This window comes from Helianthus annuus, chromosome 1, assembly GCF_002127325.2.
Source record: "Helianthus annuus cultivar XRQ/B chromosome 1, HanXRQr2.0-SUNRISE, whole genome shotgun sequence".
Taxonomy (NCBI): domain Eukaryota; kingdom Viridiplantae; phylum Streptophyta; class Magnoliopsida; order Asterales; family Asteraceae; genus Helianthus; species Helianthus annuus.
The window spans coordinates 76991078-77013812 of record NC_035433.2 but is presented as its reverse complement, the minus strand read 5'-3'; the positions used below and the strand labels follow the sequence as shown (position 1 = coordinate 77013812).

The 22735-nt window shown below is 33.9% G+C and overlaps 2 protein-coding genes across 3 annotated transcripts; one reads left to right on the top strand and one right to left on the bottom strand.

Moving 5' to 3' along the window:
• Positions 1–972: 972 nt before the first annotated feature.
• Positions 973–8250, top strand: LOC110869721 (protein NETWORKED 4A). Of its 2 annotated transcripts, XM_022118953.2 has the most exons (5): positions 973–1159; positions 1295–1371; positions 4689–4729; positions 4870–4981; positions 6496–8250. In XM_022118953.2, exons 3-5 carry the CDS (start codon positions 4715–4717, stop codon positions 7938–7940), a joined length of 1572 nt encoding a protein of 523 aa, XP_021974645.1. In that variant the 5' UTR covers positions 973–1159; positions 1295–1371; positions 4689–4714; the 3' UTR covers positions 7941–8250. The 2 variants fall into 2 exon arrangements, with proteins under 2 accessions (XP_021974645.1, XP_021974648.1); XM_022118956.2 differs by lacking the exons at positions 973–1159; positions 1295–1371 and adding an exon at positions 2247–2284 and having other exon boundaries at positions 4687–4729.
• A 3567-nt stretch (positions 8251–11817) lies between these two features.
• Positions 11818–20404, bottom strand: LOC110869714 (ATP-dependent RNA helicase DBP2). Its single transcript, XM_022118946.2, has 14 exons — positions 20082–20404; positions 17767–17859; positions 17494–17658; positions 17300–17395; positions 16604–16678; positions 16339–16500; positions 15619–15699; positions 15268–15366; positions 14994–15089; positions 14691–14822; positions 14529–14603; positions 13472–13561; positions 12374–12448; positions 11818–12200 (listed from the first exon to the last, which is right to left on the bottom strand). The coding sequence occupies exons 1-14, from the start codon at positions 20316–20318 to the stop codon at positions 12033–12035; spliced, it is 1644 nt and encodes a 547-aa protein (XP_021974638.1). The 5' UTR covers positions 20319–20404; the 3' UTR covers positions 11818–12032.
• Positions 20405–22735: the final 2331 nt, after the last annotated feature.

Sequence of the window (22735 nt, the reverse complement as noted above, 5' to 3'; positions counted from 1 at the left end):
ATTTCATTTTTGTTACATATTACTTTTGGATGCATACTAAAAAAATATCAAAGATCCATAAGTTTTGTTTATTTTTTATTTATTTGTAAATGGGAGATGTTGTTGTGAGATATGTGATATACAATTGCTTTTGTGTTATGGAAATACTACTATTATCCTCTCTACCAACCATTAAGCATGATGTGAGTATGCACAAACATTTTTAATTAATTTTTTTAAATGTGTTTCTTATATTATTATTTTTATATAATAAATTACAATAAAATCATACATTTATTTTTACCTTTTATGTTAGTTTTCTTTCCAAAAAGATGATGAACAAAACAGATGAGATGATTGTAGAAAAAGTGAGAGTGATTCAAAAAATTAAGATGGATCAAGCTTTAAGATTGAAAATCTCTAATACCTACTGACTTTTTTAAATGGCTTCTGGTACATTAGTGTCAGATGGTTGTTGATGTGAAACACGAGGTTGCCTCTGATAGTTCAAAGTGTCCCCCAGTAGATGATGCCAAAATTACACCAAATTTGACACATGGGCACCATGTATCAAGTAAATAGGATGAAAAGAGGCCCCCTTTGAGGTCAAAGAGGACGATCCAAAAGCCAAAAAAAAATTGATGCAGTAAACCATGTTTGAATGTTATTACACTTTCTCTTAATGTTGCCTACAGTTTACTTTTGCATTAAAATGATACAATTTCATATTTTACCACTCTATCAGTTTTATTTTATATGATTTTATGGTTGTAAACTGTTCACATTCGTTTAACTTTTATAAATTAAAGAATGATCCTTTTGTTTGTAATGTTGTTTAGATTTGTGTCCACTTAATGTAGATTATCTATGTTTGTTACGTTGTTTGCGTAACCCGTCCACCGGATGGGTATTAAACTAGTTAGTTGAAAGTATATGACAAAAATAAGCATGTGAAAAATAAATAAAAACCAGTTACTGTCACGGCAGCATCTTGGCTTTAATGCGCGTCTCTTTTCCCCAAACCCCCCATTAAAACACGTTCAACAATGGCGCATTCTGAAACCCTCATCCTCATCTCCCTTACCTACACTCGCATCAACCATTTCCACTTCAACTTCAATTCATCCGTCTAATCGCTCATATCTCCACTCAATTTCATCATCAATCATCAACCATAAAGGTAACAATAATTCGGTTCATCTCTACTTGTATTACAAATATTCAATTACAACAAACTACTGCTTCAATCATTCTCTTATCCATCTTCAACTTCAATCCTTTGATTTTATATCTAATTTTCCATCTTATTTTCTAGAAACAAGTGTTCAATTCAATACTTGAACGGCTCAATCTCAGTTTTCCACGGTGAACAGTTTTGGATTCCGATTCGAGGTTAGACCAGTTTCTTCTTCTGATGATGATGATGATAATTTTGTCGATATCTTCGTTCTTAATTTGAAGCTTTCTGGATCACATGTTTTTGTTCACGATTATCATCTTATCTTCTAATTCGTAAATTTTGCATCAGATGATTCGAATCTTCTAGCTTTTAGCAATAACATATAAATAAATAAATTATAACAACGAACTTCAAAAATTTTGGAATCATTTACACATTATTATACCGCTTTTTGTATTATTATAATTTCTTTTTCACTTTTTGGCTTTTTGTTAGATTGTTTCTTCTTATTTAAATTCGTTTTTATTATAATTCATTCATTGCCGCCTAATGGATTTCACTGTACGAATACAAAATTTGAAATTCAAATAGTTGTACTGGTTACACAATCTCGAAACGATACAATTGCTAATCACATCAAATTTGTCGGTGCGTTTTTTAAATCAAATTGAAAACTATATATTTATTATTATTGCTTACTTAATTAAAATAATAAAAATAATAGTAATATTATTATTAGTATTATTATGAAACCGCGTAGCTGGATTAAGCGTTGCCGGTGGTTGTTTCACGATTCATGAGTCATGACCCTCCGGCATGATCTTTCTTTTGCTGATTTTTACTCCTTGTAAGCTACTCGCGCTTCTGAGCGCGTGTTCTCCACACCAGCTTCAGCAGCGTGTTGGTGTTTTTAGTGGTCAGTGTGTGGGTGACACGTTTCATGAGGCCTGCAATATTGGTTTTGGAATCTTGTATGATTAATAATTTTTATAATTTTTTTTTTTTTGTTTATTATACTAGATAAGATAACCACCATAGGAAGATTTTCAAAACATATATATGTAGCTTATTGGGTTAAAGTATGCACCGAGGTCTAATATTATCACTCTGTTGTCACAATTGAAGGTATTTACTATTTAGAGTTTAGACATGTGCAACTAATATTTTTAGTACTTTTGTTAGAACATATGTGTATGCTATTTGTTTTATTTTGGACTAATTAAGTGAAGATATAAGTGACTTTTTATCAACTTTTCTATTTGAGGTTAGTGGTGACATGGGTTGGTTTAGTTTGTTTTACTTGCTGAAAAAGGTAGACATGTACAAATCGGGTTAAAAAAAAGTGGTCCACTTTTTTAACTGAACCGGTTTTTCTGGGCAACCGATTAGTTTTAGCTATAAATAGTGTTGTAGTAGTCACTAGTTGGGCGATAGGGTGGAGACTAGGGATTAATCCGGATTAGTCGGAATTAATCAGTATTAATCGGCGTCTAGTTGAGATTTTTACAACCATGCCTATAAACAGTTTGGTTAATTTGGTTATCGAAAAATATGGTTCAGTTAATTTAGTTAACTGTAACTTCGGCGTTGGACGTTGCTTGATTCAAACAAATGGTTATTAATAAGTCCTTTTATGTATTTTGTCATATAAAAAATGTAGCAAAGCTTTTCTAGAGCATCTTATTTATAAGAAGATTATATAAAGGTTGATTTTAATGTCGATTCGGTTGATTGAACTTTGTTATTTATATACATATAACCATAACCGAGTCATAAAAATTGGTTATTAGAAAAATCATATGTGAAAGGCCGGTTCTCAACTGATTTGATTATTCCATTTTTTCTCACCCATAATTGAGGTAATCCAATTATTTTGTGTTTCATATATTTTTAGGTAACTAACTTTTGATTTTCAACTTTTGTCAAGGTAACTAACTCCATTAAAATTTTGCTAAAGCTTAATAAATTTTGGTCAGTTTTTTGTGGAATTTGCCTTTAATTTAATGTTTGCAAATAATAAATAATAAATAAATTGGTATTGAAGTTACACGTATTATTATTATAGTTTTAATAATGTATATTGCTGTCAATGTATTCCATAGGGAGTTGAAAAGGTCCTTTGTTTGATTTTAGAAGAGTCAATTAATAATTCATTCCTTAATGGACGGACTAATGGTTGCTTTATAATGAATACAAGTTATAAATGTTGACCATTACATTACCATACCAAAGAAAAAGTGTCGCACGTATGACTTTTCTTATCTTAAACTTCATTTGATCCCCTACGTCCCTATACATACTTGAACAAGAATTATATGAATAACTTGAACCTAAATTCAACCATAATTTCGGATTTATCTTTGTCTCACATGCATCATAGACTTGTATTATACAATATGTTACTAGTTTACTACACACTATATTATTATTATATAGTACAAGTCTTGTATGCATGTGAGACAAATGTAAGTCATAAAAAGTCGATCAATGGATCTAAGTAATGTTTTAAATACTGGTATGAACCGACCAGTAATGCCGGTTATACGGGATACCGGACACGGGCCTGGAACAATAAAGGCCGGTAAAACCAGAATCTTGTATGTCTTATCACTTATGTTGAGGCGGTTAGTCCGTTTCTACCGCTTCAAACCGTTGAATCAGTTTGCATTACCTTTAATCAACCTAGTGCCTCTCATTCCAATATTTCGTCACTGTTGAAACTGTTACCCACCTCGTCAAAAAGTAATATTGTTTACAAGTGCTAAAAGAATATCTTAAAATGCTTATTTCTTTACAAGAAAATAGTTGTTTTTTTAGATAAAACCATGATCAGTTACATAAATTCTAATTAAGATTGGATTGTTTTTTGAGGCGAACTTGTATTTTATGGAATTATAGGGTTAACTAGTAGGCTGGTTGAACCGCCAGTGCAACCTGGTTCAACCAGTTGAACCATTTCACAATTTCAGGGCTAAATCCAGTATGAGTTAAAAACAGGTTTTTAAAAACATTGGATCTAAGCTTCAACAAAATACTCTTTAACTGTACTTAAGAACAAGAGTAAAATGCCATTTTCGTCCCTGAAGTTTGGTCAGTTTTGCGCGTTTTGCCCAAAGGTTTGTTTTTTCGCATCTGGATCTAAAAGGTTTGAAATCTTGCCATTTTCATCCGACTCGTTAACTCGATCCATTTTTCTCCTTTAAAATGATGGGTATTTTTCGTCTTTTTGTTAACTTTAAGAGCAATTCGGTGTTTTTGCCCTTTAAGTTAACAAAAAAGACGGAAATACCTTTCACTTAACGGAGAAAAATGGATGGAGTTAACGAGCTGGATGAAAATGGCAAGATTTCAAACCTTTTTGATCCAGATGCGGAAAAACAAACCTTTGGACGAAAATCGCAAAACGGCCAAACCTCAGGAACAAAAATGGTATTTTACTTTTAGAACAATAATTATGTTATTTTCTTATAGTTAAAATCTTGATGGATTTCTGTTATCAAAATGTTCTTTTTTTTGGGAATTTTCAGGTGTTATTATTAGGGACGAATAAGCAAAATGGCATCGTCTTTGGTAAGTCGACCATTGTGTGAACTTTATATTGCGTTGATCATCGTCTTTTGCTAGTCTGATCATTTTCTCTAGCTTAAAGCAGTCGTTGCAAAAAAAAGTAATCGTGCGGTGTATGATGTTTTATATTTTTCGATTTTCAGGCTAAGTCGAATAAAGGTTATAGGAAGTCAGAATCAAGAAATAAACATTCATGGTGGTGGGATAGCCACATCAGTCCCAAAAACTCCAAATGGCTAGCCGAAAATGTCGAAGGTAAGCTACTAACACGCACTTCTACATGACGCTCACGGTGTTTCTTTAAAACACCAGTAAATTATACTATACTAAACTTCAAATGTTTCTTCCTCAAGTCAGATTAGCTGATTGAGTGTGATCATCTATAAACATCACAACATTAATGCATATCAAGTAAGAGCCCAAAGGCCCATAAACTTGTGTCTACATTGGGCTTGAAAGAAATTTACCTACAAATATCCCTTCTTATGATTTCCTTTATTCTTATATCACCATAAATAAAAAGGTTTTTAATGATACGTATGTATCTAGGGATGGTACGATGGAAATCTCAGAACCCGAAACATTTGGGACGAGTAATCATTGTTGGGAAAGTGTAGGATTACTTATAAAAGTTTTCACGGTTTTTAGACGTATATGATGTTAGGTGATACCAACCCGATCACCATCGAACCCGAATATACTAATATATTCTCTAATTCTAAAAGTTATGATAAATAGAAGAGTTATCCTTTATCTTTATGCCCCTTTACAGGCGGTGTCCTTTATGTTTAAAATTGACGAGTTTTGTCCGTTATGTTTAAAAAGCAAGCACGTTTTATCCTTTGGGCCTAACCCAGTTTGTTTTCTCTGTTAAATGTGACCACGTGCAGGTCACATTTAACTGGAAAAAAAAAACTGGGTTAGGCCCAAAGGGTAAAACGTGTTTGATTTTTAAACATAAAGAACAAAACTCGTTAATTTTAAACATAAAGGACACCGCCTGTAAAGGGGCATAAAGATAAAGGACAACAACCATACCCTGTAAATCCCACAAATAGCGAAGCTACTTATAGGGTCTGGGGAGGGTGGGATGTAGGCAGACCTTGCCTCTATCCATAAAGATAAAGGACAATTTTTGCAATTCACTCTAAATAGAATTTTGAAGTTGTTAGACACCTAAAATTATTAAAGAAAATTGATTGGAAGTGTAACTGTATATTTGAAATTTTTAAGTGGATTTTTTTGGTTTAACAAGATTTTTTCTTTAACAAATAATCGAATAATTCTTTTAAAACAATGTTTCAAATCATGTTTGCCATGTTTCATGGCATTACAATTTACACGCTCCCTCATGACTTGGGTCCCATGTTCCTTCCTCATTTTTAAAACAAAACTCAAAATTAAAACACCTTTTTGCCCTTTTTTTTTTATTATTTTTCCATGAAAAAAAGTAAGATTTGCACCATTTAATTGCAAGTATTACCGACTATTCTAATAGTCAAACACCACTCATAAATAAACAAATACTTTTTTTTATTCCTTCTCATTGAAGTTGATCATATGTCCCACTATTGGTTCCTTAGTGGCTGTCATAGTTGTTCCTACACTTTCTACTGATCCAATCAATTTGGGCCCCACTAAAATACTAAATATCTCTTTAATTCAAATCAAATAATAACAATTCACAACAATCAATCTAAACCTTTACCAAATAATTCCAATGGCCAAAATTCTCAACACTAGACTCACTAAAGAGTTCTTGATTGCAGAAATGGACCAAAGCGTCAAACGTATGCTAAAACTCATCGAAGAAGAAGGCGATTCGTTCGCCAAAAAAGCCGAAATGTATTACCAGAAACGACCAGAACTCGTATCGCACGTTGAAGAGTTTTACAGAATGTATCGGTCGTTAGCCGAACGGTACGATAATGTCACTGGCGAGTTGAGAAAAAACATCCCCTCGGATCTCCAATCGCAAGGCTCGGGGATTTCAGATGTCGGGTCTGAACCACCTGTGAATTATTCTAACCCGCAGGCCCGGACGGGTACCCGGGCTGCGGGTTTTGATGTTTTTCTGAAAAGCAGAGGGAGTAGTTCGGATTTGGGAACCAAAGAGGGTGACGAAACGTCTACGTTGGATTCGGAGTCGGAATCGGACGATTCGTCGGTTAATAACTACTCGAGTGTGTCGACGAACAGTGATCATAAAGGGTTGCGTAAGAGAATTGCGGAGTTGGAAAGTGAGCTTCGGATGTTTCAGATGCAACAAGAAAACAAGATCAAGAACGATGACATTGTCGAAGAATTACGCGTTCGAAATGAGAAACTGGAAACCGAGCTACGAAAGTATGAGTCGATGACACCGCGGTCTGATGACGTTAAAGAGGAAAGAATCCGGGCTCTCGAAGTTGATCTGAAAACGATGAGGGATAAGGTTAATGATTCGGAGGATGAAGTGAAAAGATTACGATATGAACTCGAGAACAACGGGCCTTCGAGTAATCATTTACAAGAAAAAGTTGTGGCGGCACAGAAGGAAATCACGAGCTGGAAATCGAAACTCGAGAAAGAAAAACGAGAAGTGTTGAAGCTTCAAGATCGAATCTCGAGATACAAAACAAATTTATCGGAACGTGATCGGGAAATCCGTGCGATGAGAGAAACATTATCGAATGCGAACAAAACATTATCGGAAGAGAATATGCAGCTTCAAGAACAAGTTACAAAGCTTTTAAAAGAACGTGTGCTTTTAGACGATACGTTAAAAGAATGGGAACTGCGGTGTCAAAATTCGGATGAGGAACTCAGAAGGATGAAGATCGTAAAAGTCGAAATGGAAGGTGAGATCGAGAAGCTGAAGTTCGAGAAAAACGAGCTTTTGGTCAAAGTCAACGAGCTCGACCAAGAGTTGACTTCGAAAGACCGTCGAATCGATAGCTTAAGCGAGCATCTGGACCAATTACATTTAGAACATGTAGAGTTAGTTGACCGGATTTCAAAGTCAAACAAGTCAATAGATGAGTTGACTTCTAGAAGCGAAGAACTCGAGAAAGAAATATCGAGGCAACGGGAAGTGATTAAAGAAGGAGCGGAGGAGAAACGTGAAGTGATACGACAACTGTGTTTTTCACTCGAGCATTATAGAGATGGTTATCAAATGATGAGACAAGCTTTCCTGGGTCATAATAAACGACACCCGGTGATGGCATCTTAGGATTAAACGAGTCGGTGCAAGATGATCATCGGGTTTTAATAATCATCTGGTGGTGGTCTTTTCTTGGGTTTTGCTTCTGTTGGTATTGTTTTGAGTGTGTGTGTAAGTAAAGGCTTGAATGTGTTGATAGATTTGTGGTCTGTCAATGTTTAATCTTTAATATATGCTTTTGTTTTGTCGATCATGTCTATGGTAAGTTCCCGGTCGGTTTGATCTATGGGCTGCTGGTTTTGTTTTATTGGTTATTGTTGTTATTATAAACACGTTTTGGTTTACGGTTTATACTAAAAACTGTTTTATGATCTGTAAATTGAACTGCTTTATGCTATGGGTTTTCAAGACCAGTGTTTGATTTATCAGAACACACTTCCATGTGTACAGTGTAGATCAGTTTGATTTAAGGTTTATCAGAAGAAAAAAAATAACTGTGTAGTGGTTTGGGTGAATAATGCCTCCACCCTTGGGCGTTTTGTGTCATGTGGCAGTCCAGTCAGCAAGGGGCATTATTGGGCGTTTTTCTAAAATGGGTGTAGTGGGGATGTGGGCATTACGTTAAAAAGGTGTAAAGAATTAAATAAAAATAAAAAAACCAAAAAAAAAAGTTGTTGGACTAAAAAGGGAAGATTAAATGTTATTGGCCAACTCAAAACGTTCAAAGCGTGATTCAAAACACGTGGAGGGGTTTTTTTTTTGAAAAAAACGCCGAAACACGCCGGCAGGGGTGGGGGGTTTGGCGTTTTCGGGCATGTTTGGGGGGAGAAAACGCCGGATAACGGCGACTACGGGTGGTCTTGTTAGAAGAAAAAAAGGAACTGCTAGTGAAAAGATGAAAAGGTAATAGTTTTACAAGTATAGTCCTCAAATAGTTTCTTATAATCTTGCTACTTTACGTGTTTAAGATATGATGCCAAGTAACAATTCTTTACACTACCAACAAGCAATCTAAATATTACCATTCAAAACCATTGGTAAATCATGAAAATTAATACACTTTACGCATTATTATTAAAATAAAGTTGTTTAATTAGACCACCCGTAGTCGGCTAGATCCCGGCGTTTTCTCCCCCCAAACACGCCCCAAAACGCCCTCCCCCACCCCCGCCGGCGTGATCCGGCATGTTTTCGCAAAAAAAAAAAAAACACCCTGGCGTGTTTTGAATCACGCTTTGAACAATTTTGTTTGGCCAATAGCATTTAATCTTCCTTTTTTTAGTCCAATAGTTTTTTTTGTTGGTTTTTTTTATTTTTATTTAATTCTTTACACCCTTTAACATAATGCCTAAATCCCCACTACACCTATTTTAGAAAAACGCTCAATAATGCCCCTTGCTGACTGTACTGCCACATGACGAAAAACGCTTAAGGGTGGGAGCATTATTCACCCTTACCACTACGCATGGTCTTATACCGAACAAATACCAGAAGTATCTTTAGAAAAAAGAATTGAATGGACTAAATCAAAATCCCATTATAAAAGACCCATCATACTTAAAAGGGTATCTTGTATGTTAAAGGGTTAGGTTATGATACAAATAGGTTTTAACATACAAACTGGATTTTCGTAAGTAAAAGAAAACATCATACTTAAATAGATAGAAAAAAATATTCACAAAAGAAGTTTCATTCACTTCTTATGTTAAAGTCATTTTGTATGTTAAAGACCTATTTTAACAGAGGGTATCTTACCAAAAAAAAATGAGTTAATTGCCAAAATCGTCCCTGAGGTTTGGGCAGGTTTGCCATTTTCGTCTAAAATGACACTTTTATACCAAATTGCCCCCAACGTTTGTAACTTTTTGCCATTTTCATCCAAACAACTAACTTAGTTTATTTTTTCTGTTAAGTTGAGGATATTTGGATGAAACTTGCAAATATAAAACCACAGGGATGATTTTGGCAATTTATTCAAACTCTTTTAAATTTCTTTTATTTAATTAATTTTGTCACATATATAATAAAAAAGAATATACATGCAATTTTTATATGAAAAAATAATAGCTTTGTCACATAATTTTTATAAATTTTCATCCAACCACTAACTAAGTTAATTTTTCTATTAAGGCGAAGGATGTTTAAAAACTAAGACAGAAATTAATTTCTAATTTTTTATATAGATCAATTTTATAAAAATAAAATCTACTTAAACCTCTAAATTTTATAAAACTAAAATGCTGGTGACCTTATTGAAAAAAAGGTCAAATAAAAAAATCTTATCATATGTACGAAGTTTGTAATTCATCTTCTACTCTTTTAAATTCGCTCCTAAGGTAAAAACAAAAGCCAGTGCCCCTCCCCCCTTCTATCAAACAACGTATCGTTACCAAACCTTACAATTACCCACCAAATTGTAATTATAATGCTGTGAACCAAAAGTTTCTTTACTCAAGCCACTCAGAATAAGTATTAGTTAGTTACCCTCATAGTCTTAATTAAATAAATATTTTATTTCTACCAACATATTTTCTAGGTGCTCAACATATTTAAAAAATATGTAATCTTTTAAAATTTTTTTCTATCTCTACAACTGATAAATATTAAAAGTTGTAATAGATTGTTATGTGTTGCACAACAATGACGTTTTCTCTTTATAAAACGGATTTATATAAAGAAGCTGTAAATTAATTTCTGTCTTAATTTATAAAATTTAAAACATCCTTCACCTTAACAGAAAAAATAAACTGAGTTAGTGATTTGGATGAACATTTATAAAAATTATGTGACAAAACTATTAATTTTTTTTTTTCTAAAAATTCCATGTATATTCTTTTTTATTATATATGTAACAAAAATAATTAAATAAAAGAAATTAAAAAGGGTTTGAGTAAATTGCCAAAATCGTCCCTGTGGTTTTATATTTACCAGTTTCATCCAAATATCCTCAACTTAACAGAAAAAATAAACTAAGTTAGTGGTTTGGATGAAAATGGCAAAAAGTTACAAACGTTGGGGGCAATTTGGTACAAAAGTGTCATTTTGAACGAAAATGACAAACGTGCCCAAACCTCAGGGACGATTTTGGCAATTAACTCTTAAAAAATCTTACAAGTTTTTGTATGGGACTGGACGAAAAACAGAAGATGACTATAGAAAGAACAAAGCCTAATAATGAAGTTGCATGTATCTGGCCATTTGAACACAAATAAATATTTTTTTTATTAGAGGTAGGAGTGAGTCGTTTTTATGCTTTAACTCACATTCTGTCCTTACAAAAAGATCCTACAAACAGTGCATTACACCATGCTATATCTTATTGTTTTGATTAAAACGACTTTTGAGAGTGTAATATACAAAAAAGGTTAATTTTATTTGTCACACTTCTTTTACAACTACTTCAAGCCATACTGTTTTATAATGGTGTTTGCAACTTGCAAGAGTGACCTTTCTTCTATATAACGATGTTGCACTTTTTACAGATATAAACCACCTTTGATTTTAGTTTATTTCTCGATCGTTATTTGCTTTTGGTGATTTTACCATGACATAACCTAAATCAACTCATTCGGAAACATCACCACCACCTTTCTTTCTTTGAGGAGGAACCCAAAATTCGGCCTCCTATAAAACGTTACACGCGTCACAATATAATCTCTTGACCATAACAGATTTGATTTCAGTGTGTCAAAAGAGTAACATCGCCATACAAGCTGTGTATCATAATCTTTTAAAGGCTATTATTTCACACACGCTTATTTCAAAATGCAATAAACAGAGTTTTAATAAGAAATTGTCACCAATGAGCAACCTCGCCATATAAGCTCATGTTTGGGATTGCTTATCGAAAACGCTTATCAGAATCTTTTAAACCCTACTATTTCACGCGCGCTTATTTTACAATACAATAAACAGATAAATAGTTTAATAAGCAATCCCTGCTATATAAAAAACAAAAGTGAAAAGAGACTGAATTGTATTCTAAAAATAACAATTTAATCCAAATTATACACAACCTAGAGTCTCATCTCATCTACCAGCCTGTACATTTTATTTTTATCATATTTGAATAATAAGACCAAAAACATATTTCCTTTTGTTTATAATTTCTTTTTGAAGTCTTAGGGGTATGGGTTTAAAGTCAAAACCTTTTGTAGAGTTTTAATCATCCCAAGCATCATCAGCAGAACCCTCTTTTTTGATCATTGCAGGGGCAATCATGTACTTGTACTTATCCTCAACATTTATTGACGTCGGTGGAAGCTTTGATTGTGCAATCCTTGCTTCTTTCTGTGCAGCTGCCGCTTCCCTCTCCTTCCTTCTAGCAACCTATACATATAATATATTTATATATGCTTATGTTTTTATCTCTAACAGGTCAAACATGCAAGATCAAAATACTAATTGACCCATTTATTGATAAACGGGTCGATTTGTCACTTCTATGCACTACAAAGGTCTAGAATGAATGACTAATCAAAATATATAAAAAAAGGAAGTACCTTGCCGGTGGCGAAAGCCACAGTATTCCCAGATTGAACATCTGCTATTGCTTTCCTTATTTGTGATACAAGGAACTGAAAGAGATATTTATCGGCAAGCAAGAGCAGGCATCAGTAACGAGTAAATTACTAAAAGGGCATTACGCTTCACTAAGAACTGTAGGTTCCGGGTCAAAACGAGTCGCCTTTTAGTAGGGGCTGGTTCGTGTTGGCCCGCAAACGTTTTTGGTCCATTTCTTAAAATTCTTCATAAATAGTGGTATAAAGTACACGGATGGTCCTTGTGGTTTACCAAAGTTTTGGATTTGGTCCCTAGCTTTTTAAAAGTACACAGATGGTCCCGGTGGTTTGCACTTAGTAACGTATTTAGTCCCCAACTTTGCCAAAAGTCACATGGATGGTCCGTGTGGTTTGCACTTTGTAACACATTTAGTCCCTAACTTGGACCTGCTAAAACCTTTAGATTTGTTGGCTGGGGACTAAATGTGTTACAAAGTGCAAACCAGAGGGACCATCTGTGTACTTTTGAAAAGCTAGAGACCAAATCCAAAATTTTAGTAAACCACAGGGACCATCCATGTACTTTACTCTAAATAATGGATATGTTAACTATAAAAACAAAAACGTTGCTATGATAAGAAAAACTAAATAATTTGGATAAAACGTTTTTAGGAGATTGTATGCATTAAAATAGACTTTGAACGAACTCTGGCACGCTTTGCTCATTCCTCTTTAAATAAAGGTTTCAAGTTGATCTCATGGCAAAACTAAAGGAAAAGATGAGATAGAAAATATCGAGGCTATGTGTCAAACACTGTATGTGGTACGCATATTTTTAGGTTGATGTTTTAGGCATATGAATCATTAGTTTTGAGATAAAACATGTCCCAACTTGATTTATTAGTAAGTAAATCAGTAGAAATTGCCATCCAATTAACTAATGGTACCATCATGATTCCACATGTCCCACATTTTGTTTTTGGTTAGCAGACAAACATCTGTCTCGAAACTTTACGTTTGGTCAAATGTTGAAATATTAACGGGTCAGATGGGTTAAGTAATGGGATAAAAGAAAAAGGTTAAGAAAAAAAAAGAAACCATATCACGATCCGTATAAAATGAAGTAGCTCGGCCTGTTGATCCTGCGCGACCTGTCCTTCCAATTCGATGCACATAGTCCTCCATTGTCTGATATCAAAACAATAAGAAAAGATACAAAGGAAAAACTGTCAATTGAAAATTTCCAAATTTTGATATTGTAAGAAGATTTTTAAACACACAAAAATGCTATTTTACATAGTCCAATGGCACTTTATTAGCTTTTAATGTTTGGATAAACACAGATCATCTAATAATTTAGGGGTCAAGTAGTCAGTTTCTTAGTAAAATAGAATCAAGTATATATTTTTAAACCTAATTTGACAGGACTTCCTGATGTGACACCTATTTTTCACAAAAAATGTACTCTTATGTCATTTTATCTATTAATTTCCTAAACAGTTGGAATTTACCAAACACTCAAACAATATATTCAGGAAACCGCTACATTATTTAATTCTGGTTATTTAATAACATCGGGTATACAATTGCAAACGAACCGAACGCTCAGTGAATAGTTCGTAAACCGTTCGGCAAAAAGTTCGTTTGTGTTCATTCGTTTATTAAACAAACGAACACAAAAAAAAAAAATTGTTCAGTTGTGTTTGATAGTTTCTTAGTGTTTTTAGTTTTATATTTTATTTAAATACTACAAAATTCTGACAGATAATTAGTGCTTTTCGTTTTATTATTTTATATTTTATTTAAATACTTCAAAATTCTGACAGATAAAATATTTAATAAGTATTAGTGTAGTATATATTTTGTTCATGAACACTTCTTTGTGTTCATTTGTTTCCATTTGTGTTCATAAACGTTCATTTGTGTGTGTTGCCTAAAATTAACAAACAAACACGAACATTAAATCTAAGTTCGGTAAGTGTTCATGAACAATTTGTGAACACATATATTTCCTTAACAAATGAACACAAACAAGGTTATGTTTGTGTTCGGTCGGTTCGTTTGCAGCCCTAATCACGTAATCAAAATTCCCACACATATATCACAACATTGTCAAGACTTTTACTTCACATCTCAAGTTACATAGTAAAAATACCTTTGGAAGGTCCAGGTTAACTACATGAGCAACTCCTGTAACATCTAGGCCCCGAGATGCAACATCAGTAGCAACCTGAAAATCAGAGTGCAAGACGGGAAGAAAATTCAATATTTTAAGTTTCAAATACTATAGTTAAATATAAAAAGCTTTCTGACATACCAAGATATTAGTGGGACCGTGTCTAAAATCACGCAGGGCACCTTCTCTTTCACTTTGAGTTCGACCTCCATGGAGAGCAACCGCATTTAGACCTTGAGCCACCAAAGCTTCAGCAACTTCATCACACCTTGTCTACGTGAACAATATGATTAAAATTGTAAGGTGTTAAGTTGCAGACTTAAGATTTAATTTGAAAAAAGAAAAATATGCGTTTACGGTTTACCACAGTTAATAACTGCCGGTGTTATTTAGATAAATGAAACTAAATATAAGAAATATATTATGTAAAGAATATATGGATACCTTTCGTTCCACAAATACAATTGTTAAGGGAAAACGGTGACCTAAGTTTTCAGCTAGTGCAGCCTCCTCAACAAGTAATGATAGCAGTTGATCAATCTGAAAAAAAAATGATATATATTTAAATTATCAGGAAATTAACATAACCAGTAAAAATAAACACCAGAAAGTGATGACTGTGTAATTCAGGTAATACAATTATGAAGTAAATAAATAAAGGAATACATAAAATCTTAAACTACAGAAATTTGTAAAGCCGAAGTAACTTCTGGCATACCTTTTCGTTTTCGGTAATTTTCTCCAAGGTTTGGGATACGTTCTCTGTAGGGCTGCTAACCTTTCCAACCTTCACTTGTACTGGATTTGTCAAATATTCCTAAAGTTGTATAACATAAGAAAAAATTATATTCATTTACACAATATTAGAATATTTTGTAACTCAAATGTAGCTGCAAGTGCTAGCTAGCTCTGAGAAAATATAAGATAAATCGCAATACCTAGAAAAGTAACAATTTTAAATTCATTGTATTGATGATTTTTGTTAGAACAAAAATCCGATGCTATCTTGATTAATAAGATCAATCCCAATTATGACATTAGTAACAAAAGAATATGAAATGAGATAAACCTGTGCTAGTGCTTCAATCTCCACTGGCATAGTAGCACTGAACAACAGTGTTTGATGCTTTTCTGGAAGATTATGCATTACCTAAAATAGATGACAAGCAAACACAAGGTGGATTCATTTAACAGCTTGCATGAATATGAAAATGCAGATAATCTTGACATTATTTAGCTATTAATCATAAGCAAAACCAAACGAAATGTATATATGTATATATCTGCATGTATTTGTATATTTTTAATGCTATACATTAGTTTTAGAAAAAAAAAATATTAGTACTTATTCCACCAAAAGAAGGAACTTCACGATGGTGCATATATACACACATCCAAATTCGCATAATTTAGAAGCATGTTCACTAACTTTAAAAACCAAATAGTAATAAGAGTAAATTACAAAAAACCTAATTTATGTTTGCAAACCCTTGCACATTATGTCCTTTATCCCTAACTCAGTTAGTTTTAATGGTTAAATATGACCAAGTGGACATTAGTATTTGTAGTAAAATGACCAAAATACCCTCATGTGGACATAACTGAGTTAGAGTTAAAGGACATAAGGTGCAAGGGTTTGCAAACATAAAGTAGGTTTTCTGTAATTATTGAAGGTAAAGGACATATTTTGCAATCTGGTGTAAACATAAAGGACGTTTTTTAGTAATTTACTCTAATAATAATACACTGATTATAGGAATTTAGCATTGGCATAAAAAAAACAATTTACCTCTCTTATTTGAGGTTCAAAACCCATATCAAGCATTCTATCTGCTTCATCCAGAACAACATATGAAATCCGTGAAAGAGACGTGTTTCCTTGTTGTAAATGATCGATAAATCTTCCAGGAGTAGCAACCACAATTTCAACTCCAGCCCGAAGCTCAGACCTCTGTTAGCCATACATAAAACAAAACATAAAATATTAACTTATGTTATACCTATCAAAACCAACAATTGCCCTCTTGATGAAACATCGATTCAATATCAATCACCTGCTCAGAAATGTTTGTTCCACCAACAACGATTGCAGTTCTGAAATTCACCAACGACTGACTGAAAGCCTTCACCTGTGATGATCCCATGAGACACGTGAACCTCATGTATTGAATATGAATATAATATTATCATAGCTATACATCTCACTATCTCAGATAATACAACTTTAATATTAACAGTCGACTCTGTGTATACAGAGTTTTGCAATCCCATATGAAGAGTTATAAAATTGACATAGTTCATGATGAAAAGAGTGTAATACGCATGTTAACATATTGTACAATCTTGGTTTTAAAATAGGCGATGCGCTCCGATGTATTTTGATCCCAAAAGCCGATGTGTGATGTGTGCGCATCACGTATGCGAGACGTTTGTTATTTAAAAAGATATCTATAGATAGTATTTTAATTTGTTAACTTTAAACACTAAAAATTTTGAGATTAAAATAAATAAATACAACAAAATAGCTCTAGTACCATGAAAGAAGTTCACTATGACCAAAATAAGCCTTGAACTCTTAAGTGTACAAGTAGTCTATGCAAAAGGTATAAGTAATCTATATAGGAACTCATTTAACAACTTCAAATCATACACGTCGAAACAAAAGTGTGAATAGTAGTCACACTGAATACTTCAAATCATACACGTGTAAAATACATATGGGCTGTAAACGGAACAATGAAACACATTACCTCTTTCTCAATCTGTTGTGCAAGCTCTCTAGTGGGAGCCAGCACTAGTGCCAACGGACCATCTCCACGTCGAACAGAAGGCTGAGCTATACAATGCTGGAGACGTTAAAAAAGTAAACATATAAGAACTTATGAAAAGGTAATTAATTAGAGTGTTTTGTATAACTATATGAGTGTATTACATGAATCAGTACCTGTATCATGGGTATTGTGAAAGCAGCAGTTTTGCCACTGCCTGTTTCTGCACAGCCTAAAAGATCCCTTCCGCTTAAAGCAACAGGCATCGCCTGTGCCTGAATAGAAGTAGGTGTCGTGTATTCATGAATTGCAATATCCTTCATAATGCTCGAGTCCAAGCACTGCACGTATTGAAGAAATTGCATTGAACAATTTGGTAGCGATTAACCATTAACCCAGTAATCCGCCATACGTAACAGAAAAGTATATCGGGTACAAAATGCGGTTACCATGTCTGTAAACGATTCGATTGGTGCAGGTGCGGGAGGAGAGTCAGAAGTGACAGCAACATCAACATTGAGACGTAATCTGACCTCTTCTATCTGTAGGTAATGGAAGCACATTATGATAAACTGATAGGCAAACTTTATTCGAATAGATGTTTAAAAAACGATATTATCCGTATATGATACAACCTCATAAGCTTTTAGCCTTTTACTATGATGAGAATGTTAAGATTATTTTAGATTTGTCCTTAAGTTCTCAGGTTTATTATTTAGCAATGTTGTAACAAAAGCTACCACTAGTGCGTTTGATGAGAATGTTAAGATTTTGTGATTTATCTCACGAGACTGGACCTATAAATGAAGAAATCGTTGCAAGCCTGGTTAATAAGCCAGATAATTAAATCAGAAGCTTCAAAGTATGCATCCTATGAAACCTAATTACACGATTCAACTACACATGTGTCTCATATCTAATGCCCTAGAAATTCAAATAAAAACCTAAACAACAAACAGCTATGCGCTAACAATCCTTTCATCTGCAAACGATCACTAGTTCAACATTCAATCAATCTCATAAACAAAACAGTTCCATAACCAGTATACAGAAGTACAGAACCAAAATTTCAATAAAAAACAACATAAACATTTCCATAAACAGTTAACAGACCCAAAATTTCCATAAAATCAACATAAAACACAAAACCTGCTCCATTTATCCCTAAAAACTAAAACAAAAACCTAAGCACGAAGCAGCTATACGCTAGCAATCCTTTCACCTTCAAACAACTACTAGTTCGACATTCAATCAATCTCACAAACAAAAACAGTTCGCACAACCAAAATTTCCATACAAACAACGTAAAACACATAACCTGCTACATTTAGCCCTAAAAACTCAATCAAAACTTAAACACAAGACGGCTACGCACTAACAACCTTTCATCTTCAAACGATCACTACTTCAACATTCAATCAATCTCACAAACAAAAACAGTTCCATAAACAGTCCACGCAACCAAAATTTCAACAAAATCAATGTACAACACATAACCTGCTCTTTTTGACCCTAGGAATTCAAACAATAATGAATAACCTAAACCAAGGTTGGAGAACTCGCTAGTCAGCCGGTGAGGTGGGGACTAGCGACTACTCGGTATTAATCAAATCGGGTTTTTTATATGTAATTTTCAGTTTTATGTATACATTTTTATAGGTAAATATTTTAAGTCGACAGGTTTCAACTCTTCCTCAACTCATTTTTTTAAGTATACTAGATTAATTGTTAGAATTCACATGGTTTGGTTGGAAACTGACTAATATACAGATTTTGGCCGGAATATACATGTTTTTTGCCGGAATCTGGCCGGAATCGCCCATTTTTGGCTGGCCGACTAGGCCTGACTAGCGATTAATGGACTGATTAACGAAAAATTACTCAGTTACTGGCCGACTAGCGATTAATTGCCTACTAGTCACCGACCAATCGCGATTTTTACAACACTACACGAAACAGCTATGCGCTAACAATCTTATCATCTTCAAACAATCACTAGTTCGACACTCAATCAATCTCACAAACAAAAACAGTTCCACAAACAGTTCGCACAACCAAAATTTCAATAAAACCAACGTCAAACACATAAACTGCTCCGTTCAGCCCTAAAAACTCAAACAAAAGCCTAAATACGAAACAGCTATGAACTAACAATCCTTTCATCTTCAAAAAACCACTAGTTCTACATTTAATCAATCTCACAAACGAAAACAGTTACACAAACAGTTAACAGAACCAAAATTTCAATAAATCATCGTAAACCACATAACCTATTAAAATAAAAACCTAAACACGAAACATCTATGTGCTAACAATCCTTTCATCTTCAAACAATCACTAGTTCTACATTCAATCAACCTCAAGAACAAAAACAGTTCCATAAACAGTCCACACAACCAAAATTTCAACAAAATCAACGTAAAACACATAACCTGCTCCGTTTGGCCCTAGGAATTCAAACAATAATAACGAATAACCTAAACACGAAACAGCTATACGCTAACAATCCTTTCATCTTCAAACAATCACTAGTTCAACATTCAATCAATCTCACAAACAAAAACAGCTCCACAAACAGTTCGCATAACCAAAATTTCAACAAAATCAACGTAAAACACATAACCTGCTCCGTTTGGCCCTAAAATCTCAAACAAAAACCTAAACACGAACAGCAATATGCTAATAATCAAATTCATAGCCAAAACAGTTCCATACACAGTTAACATAGCCAAAGTTTCAACAAAATGAACGTAAAACTCATAACCTGCTCCGGTTTAAGACGAAGAACGCGTTCGGAAGGCTTCCACGGCGGAAACACGTCACGCGGCGGTTGGAGGAGGTTATTGGAGGAGGTCCGGCGAGGAGGAGCTGCATTGGAGAAGGCATTGGTGGCGGATTTAGAGGTGAGCTTGTGGTGGTTTGTGGTGGTGGTGTCTAGGGTTGTTGAGGTGGTTTTGGTGGTGGAGTTACGGAGGTGTGGAGGTACGTAAGAAGAAGACATTGGATGAGTGTGTGGAAATAGTGTGTGAAAATGAGTGACGATGCGGTTGTTGTTGTTGTTCAATTGTGCAAGAATGTTAACGAAGTAGACATGATAATGATATTGCCGTTGAGGATTATTGTTAAAAAGAAATATTGAAATTAGGGTTTATTTTTTTAAACAAATTTGGCATTTGGGGCAATTCGATTTTATTATTTTGTTTAAAACTTTTTTATAATACGTGAAGGAAAAATTGTTGGTTAAACTTGTAATATATGAATTAACTAGGGTTAAGACCCGCCCGCGTTGCGGCGCGGGTACATCGTAAACATTGAATGATTAGTCCAAACGTTATATGATGCATTAACCATATGAAAACACACATTTCGACGTATCCAGTTGAAGTTAGTGTAACATGTATAAGCATTGTCATTGGATCAAACGTAAAGTAAATGGAATTCATATCAAACAATAACTTGAATTTATACGAAACGTACATAAAAATATGCACGTAAAAATGATTTCTTTAAACAAAAACGTATTATACTTGACCTGGCTCGTCTATAAAAAAAGTTTACGTCGGAATGCTGAATAAATCATATTTATACATACTCGTACATAAAATATGCACGTAAAAAATAGTTTTTAAGTAAAGGAAGTATAGGGGTAAACCGAAACAAAATATTAGTAAAAAATTTAATAGGTTAAAAATGTTCGTAAAACCGTGCCAAGTAGCACCAATGCCACAACGACATCAACTCTCAACATCGTAAAAATAAAATAGATAAAATGATAAAAATTACACTAAACGAAAAGGAGACTAAAATCGTTGAACCACGCACACCCGTTACAGTGTGTTAATGCGAAGAAATTAACCAGAAACGTAAAACGTAAAAAATAATAACTTAGTCGATCTAGGACCCGCCCGTTGCGACGAAGTTTCAAAAGGGAAAAAATGGACGCGTTGCGACGGGTCTGTCAAATATGGAGAAATAGAGCAAAAATGTTGAACCTCACATGCACGCTACGACAAGTTAACTCGCAAAATTTAGAACAAAACGTAAAACGAAAAACTTGCGAAAGATAAAAAGTATGGAGGACCAAAGTTGTAAATAATAAAGTGTTGTGGTGAATTACAAAAGATGAAAAAGTTTGAGTTAAAAGTAAAAATTTCAAATGGGTTAAAATGTAAAAGATAAAACTTTAAGGTTGAAAGTGGAAAATCAAGTAATGACTTAAAATGTAAAAGATAAAACTTTAAGGTTGAAAGTGAAAAATCAAGTTTTTTTTTTTTTGAAAAATTCCCTAAGCATGGAGTACAACTCATGATGCACAAGAAAGTTGATAATTTATATAGGTTTTAATAGGAATTATATTGAGGGGTTGTTTGTTTATCTCTTAGTAAGACTTTTAATAGTTTAGATCTCTTATTGGTTTAACACGTAATGGTTCAGATTGTTTGTTTCACGAGCAGATGTCTGAATGATTCAGACATTACCTTTAATCTGAATTGGTAAGACAAATCCTTTGAACTAGTAAGAGGTCTGAACCATTAAGAGCCTGTATAATACTTAACCGTTCAAAGGCAAATGTCTGGCCAATTCAGATTAGAGGTCTTAACCATTCAGACTATGTATAATGTTTAACCATTCAGAGGCAAATGTCTGAACTATTCAGACATCTGCTCGTGAAACAAACAGCCTGAACCATTAAGTGTTGAACCAGTAAGAGGTCTGAACCATTAAGAGTCTCATTAAAAGGTAAATAAACAACCCCTTAATCATTCAGAAGTTACCAAACAGCCCCTTACTTTTTTTTATTCTTTACTTTACATGTTAATAAAGATATAATCTCCAGTTGAAAACAAAGAAAAAAAGTTCAAGAAGGTGTAAGAGCTGACAAGAAAAGATGCCGAACGGTGGTTAGGTGTTTACAACCCCAATTGGAGTATCCTTAGTCGATCGGCACGGGCAACGAAGCAACATATGATAATTAATGTGCATGTATCATATTGCACGATGACTTTAAAGGATGACGAGAATGCAATATCGTCGGAGTACGTTGTTGACTCGTCGACCAATACAGTCGTTGCTGATGATATCATTTGAGTTGTGGGATCAAGATACACGCTTTAGACTTCAAACCGATCTTATGGAACATCTTGCTAACCTACCAAAGTTGAACATTTCCGATTTAGACAACAACTAGATGGAAGCACCCCTCGCGTTGCGGCTTGGTACAACCGTACCAACAACATTAATCACACACCATCGTCAACGACAAGCAATACTGAAAAAGAAGACGTAAAAACGTTAGACCACGCACGTCTGTAACAACGTGTAGAAAATGACTCATTAATAAAAGTTGTTACACCATAATCATGCCTTAAGTATAAGAGAAGTTATAATCATTTTGAGAAAAGTTAGAAACATTTTGTA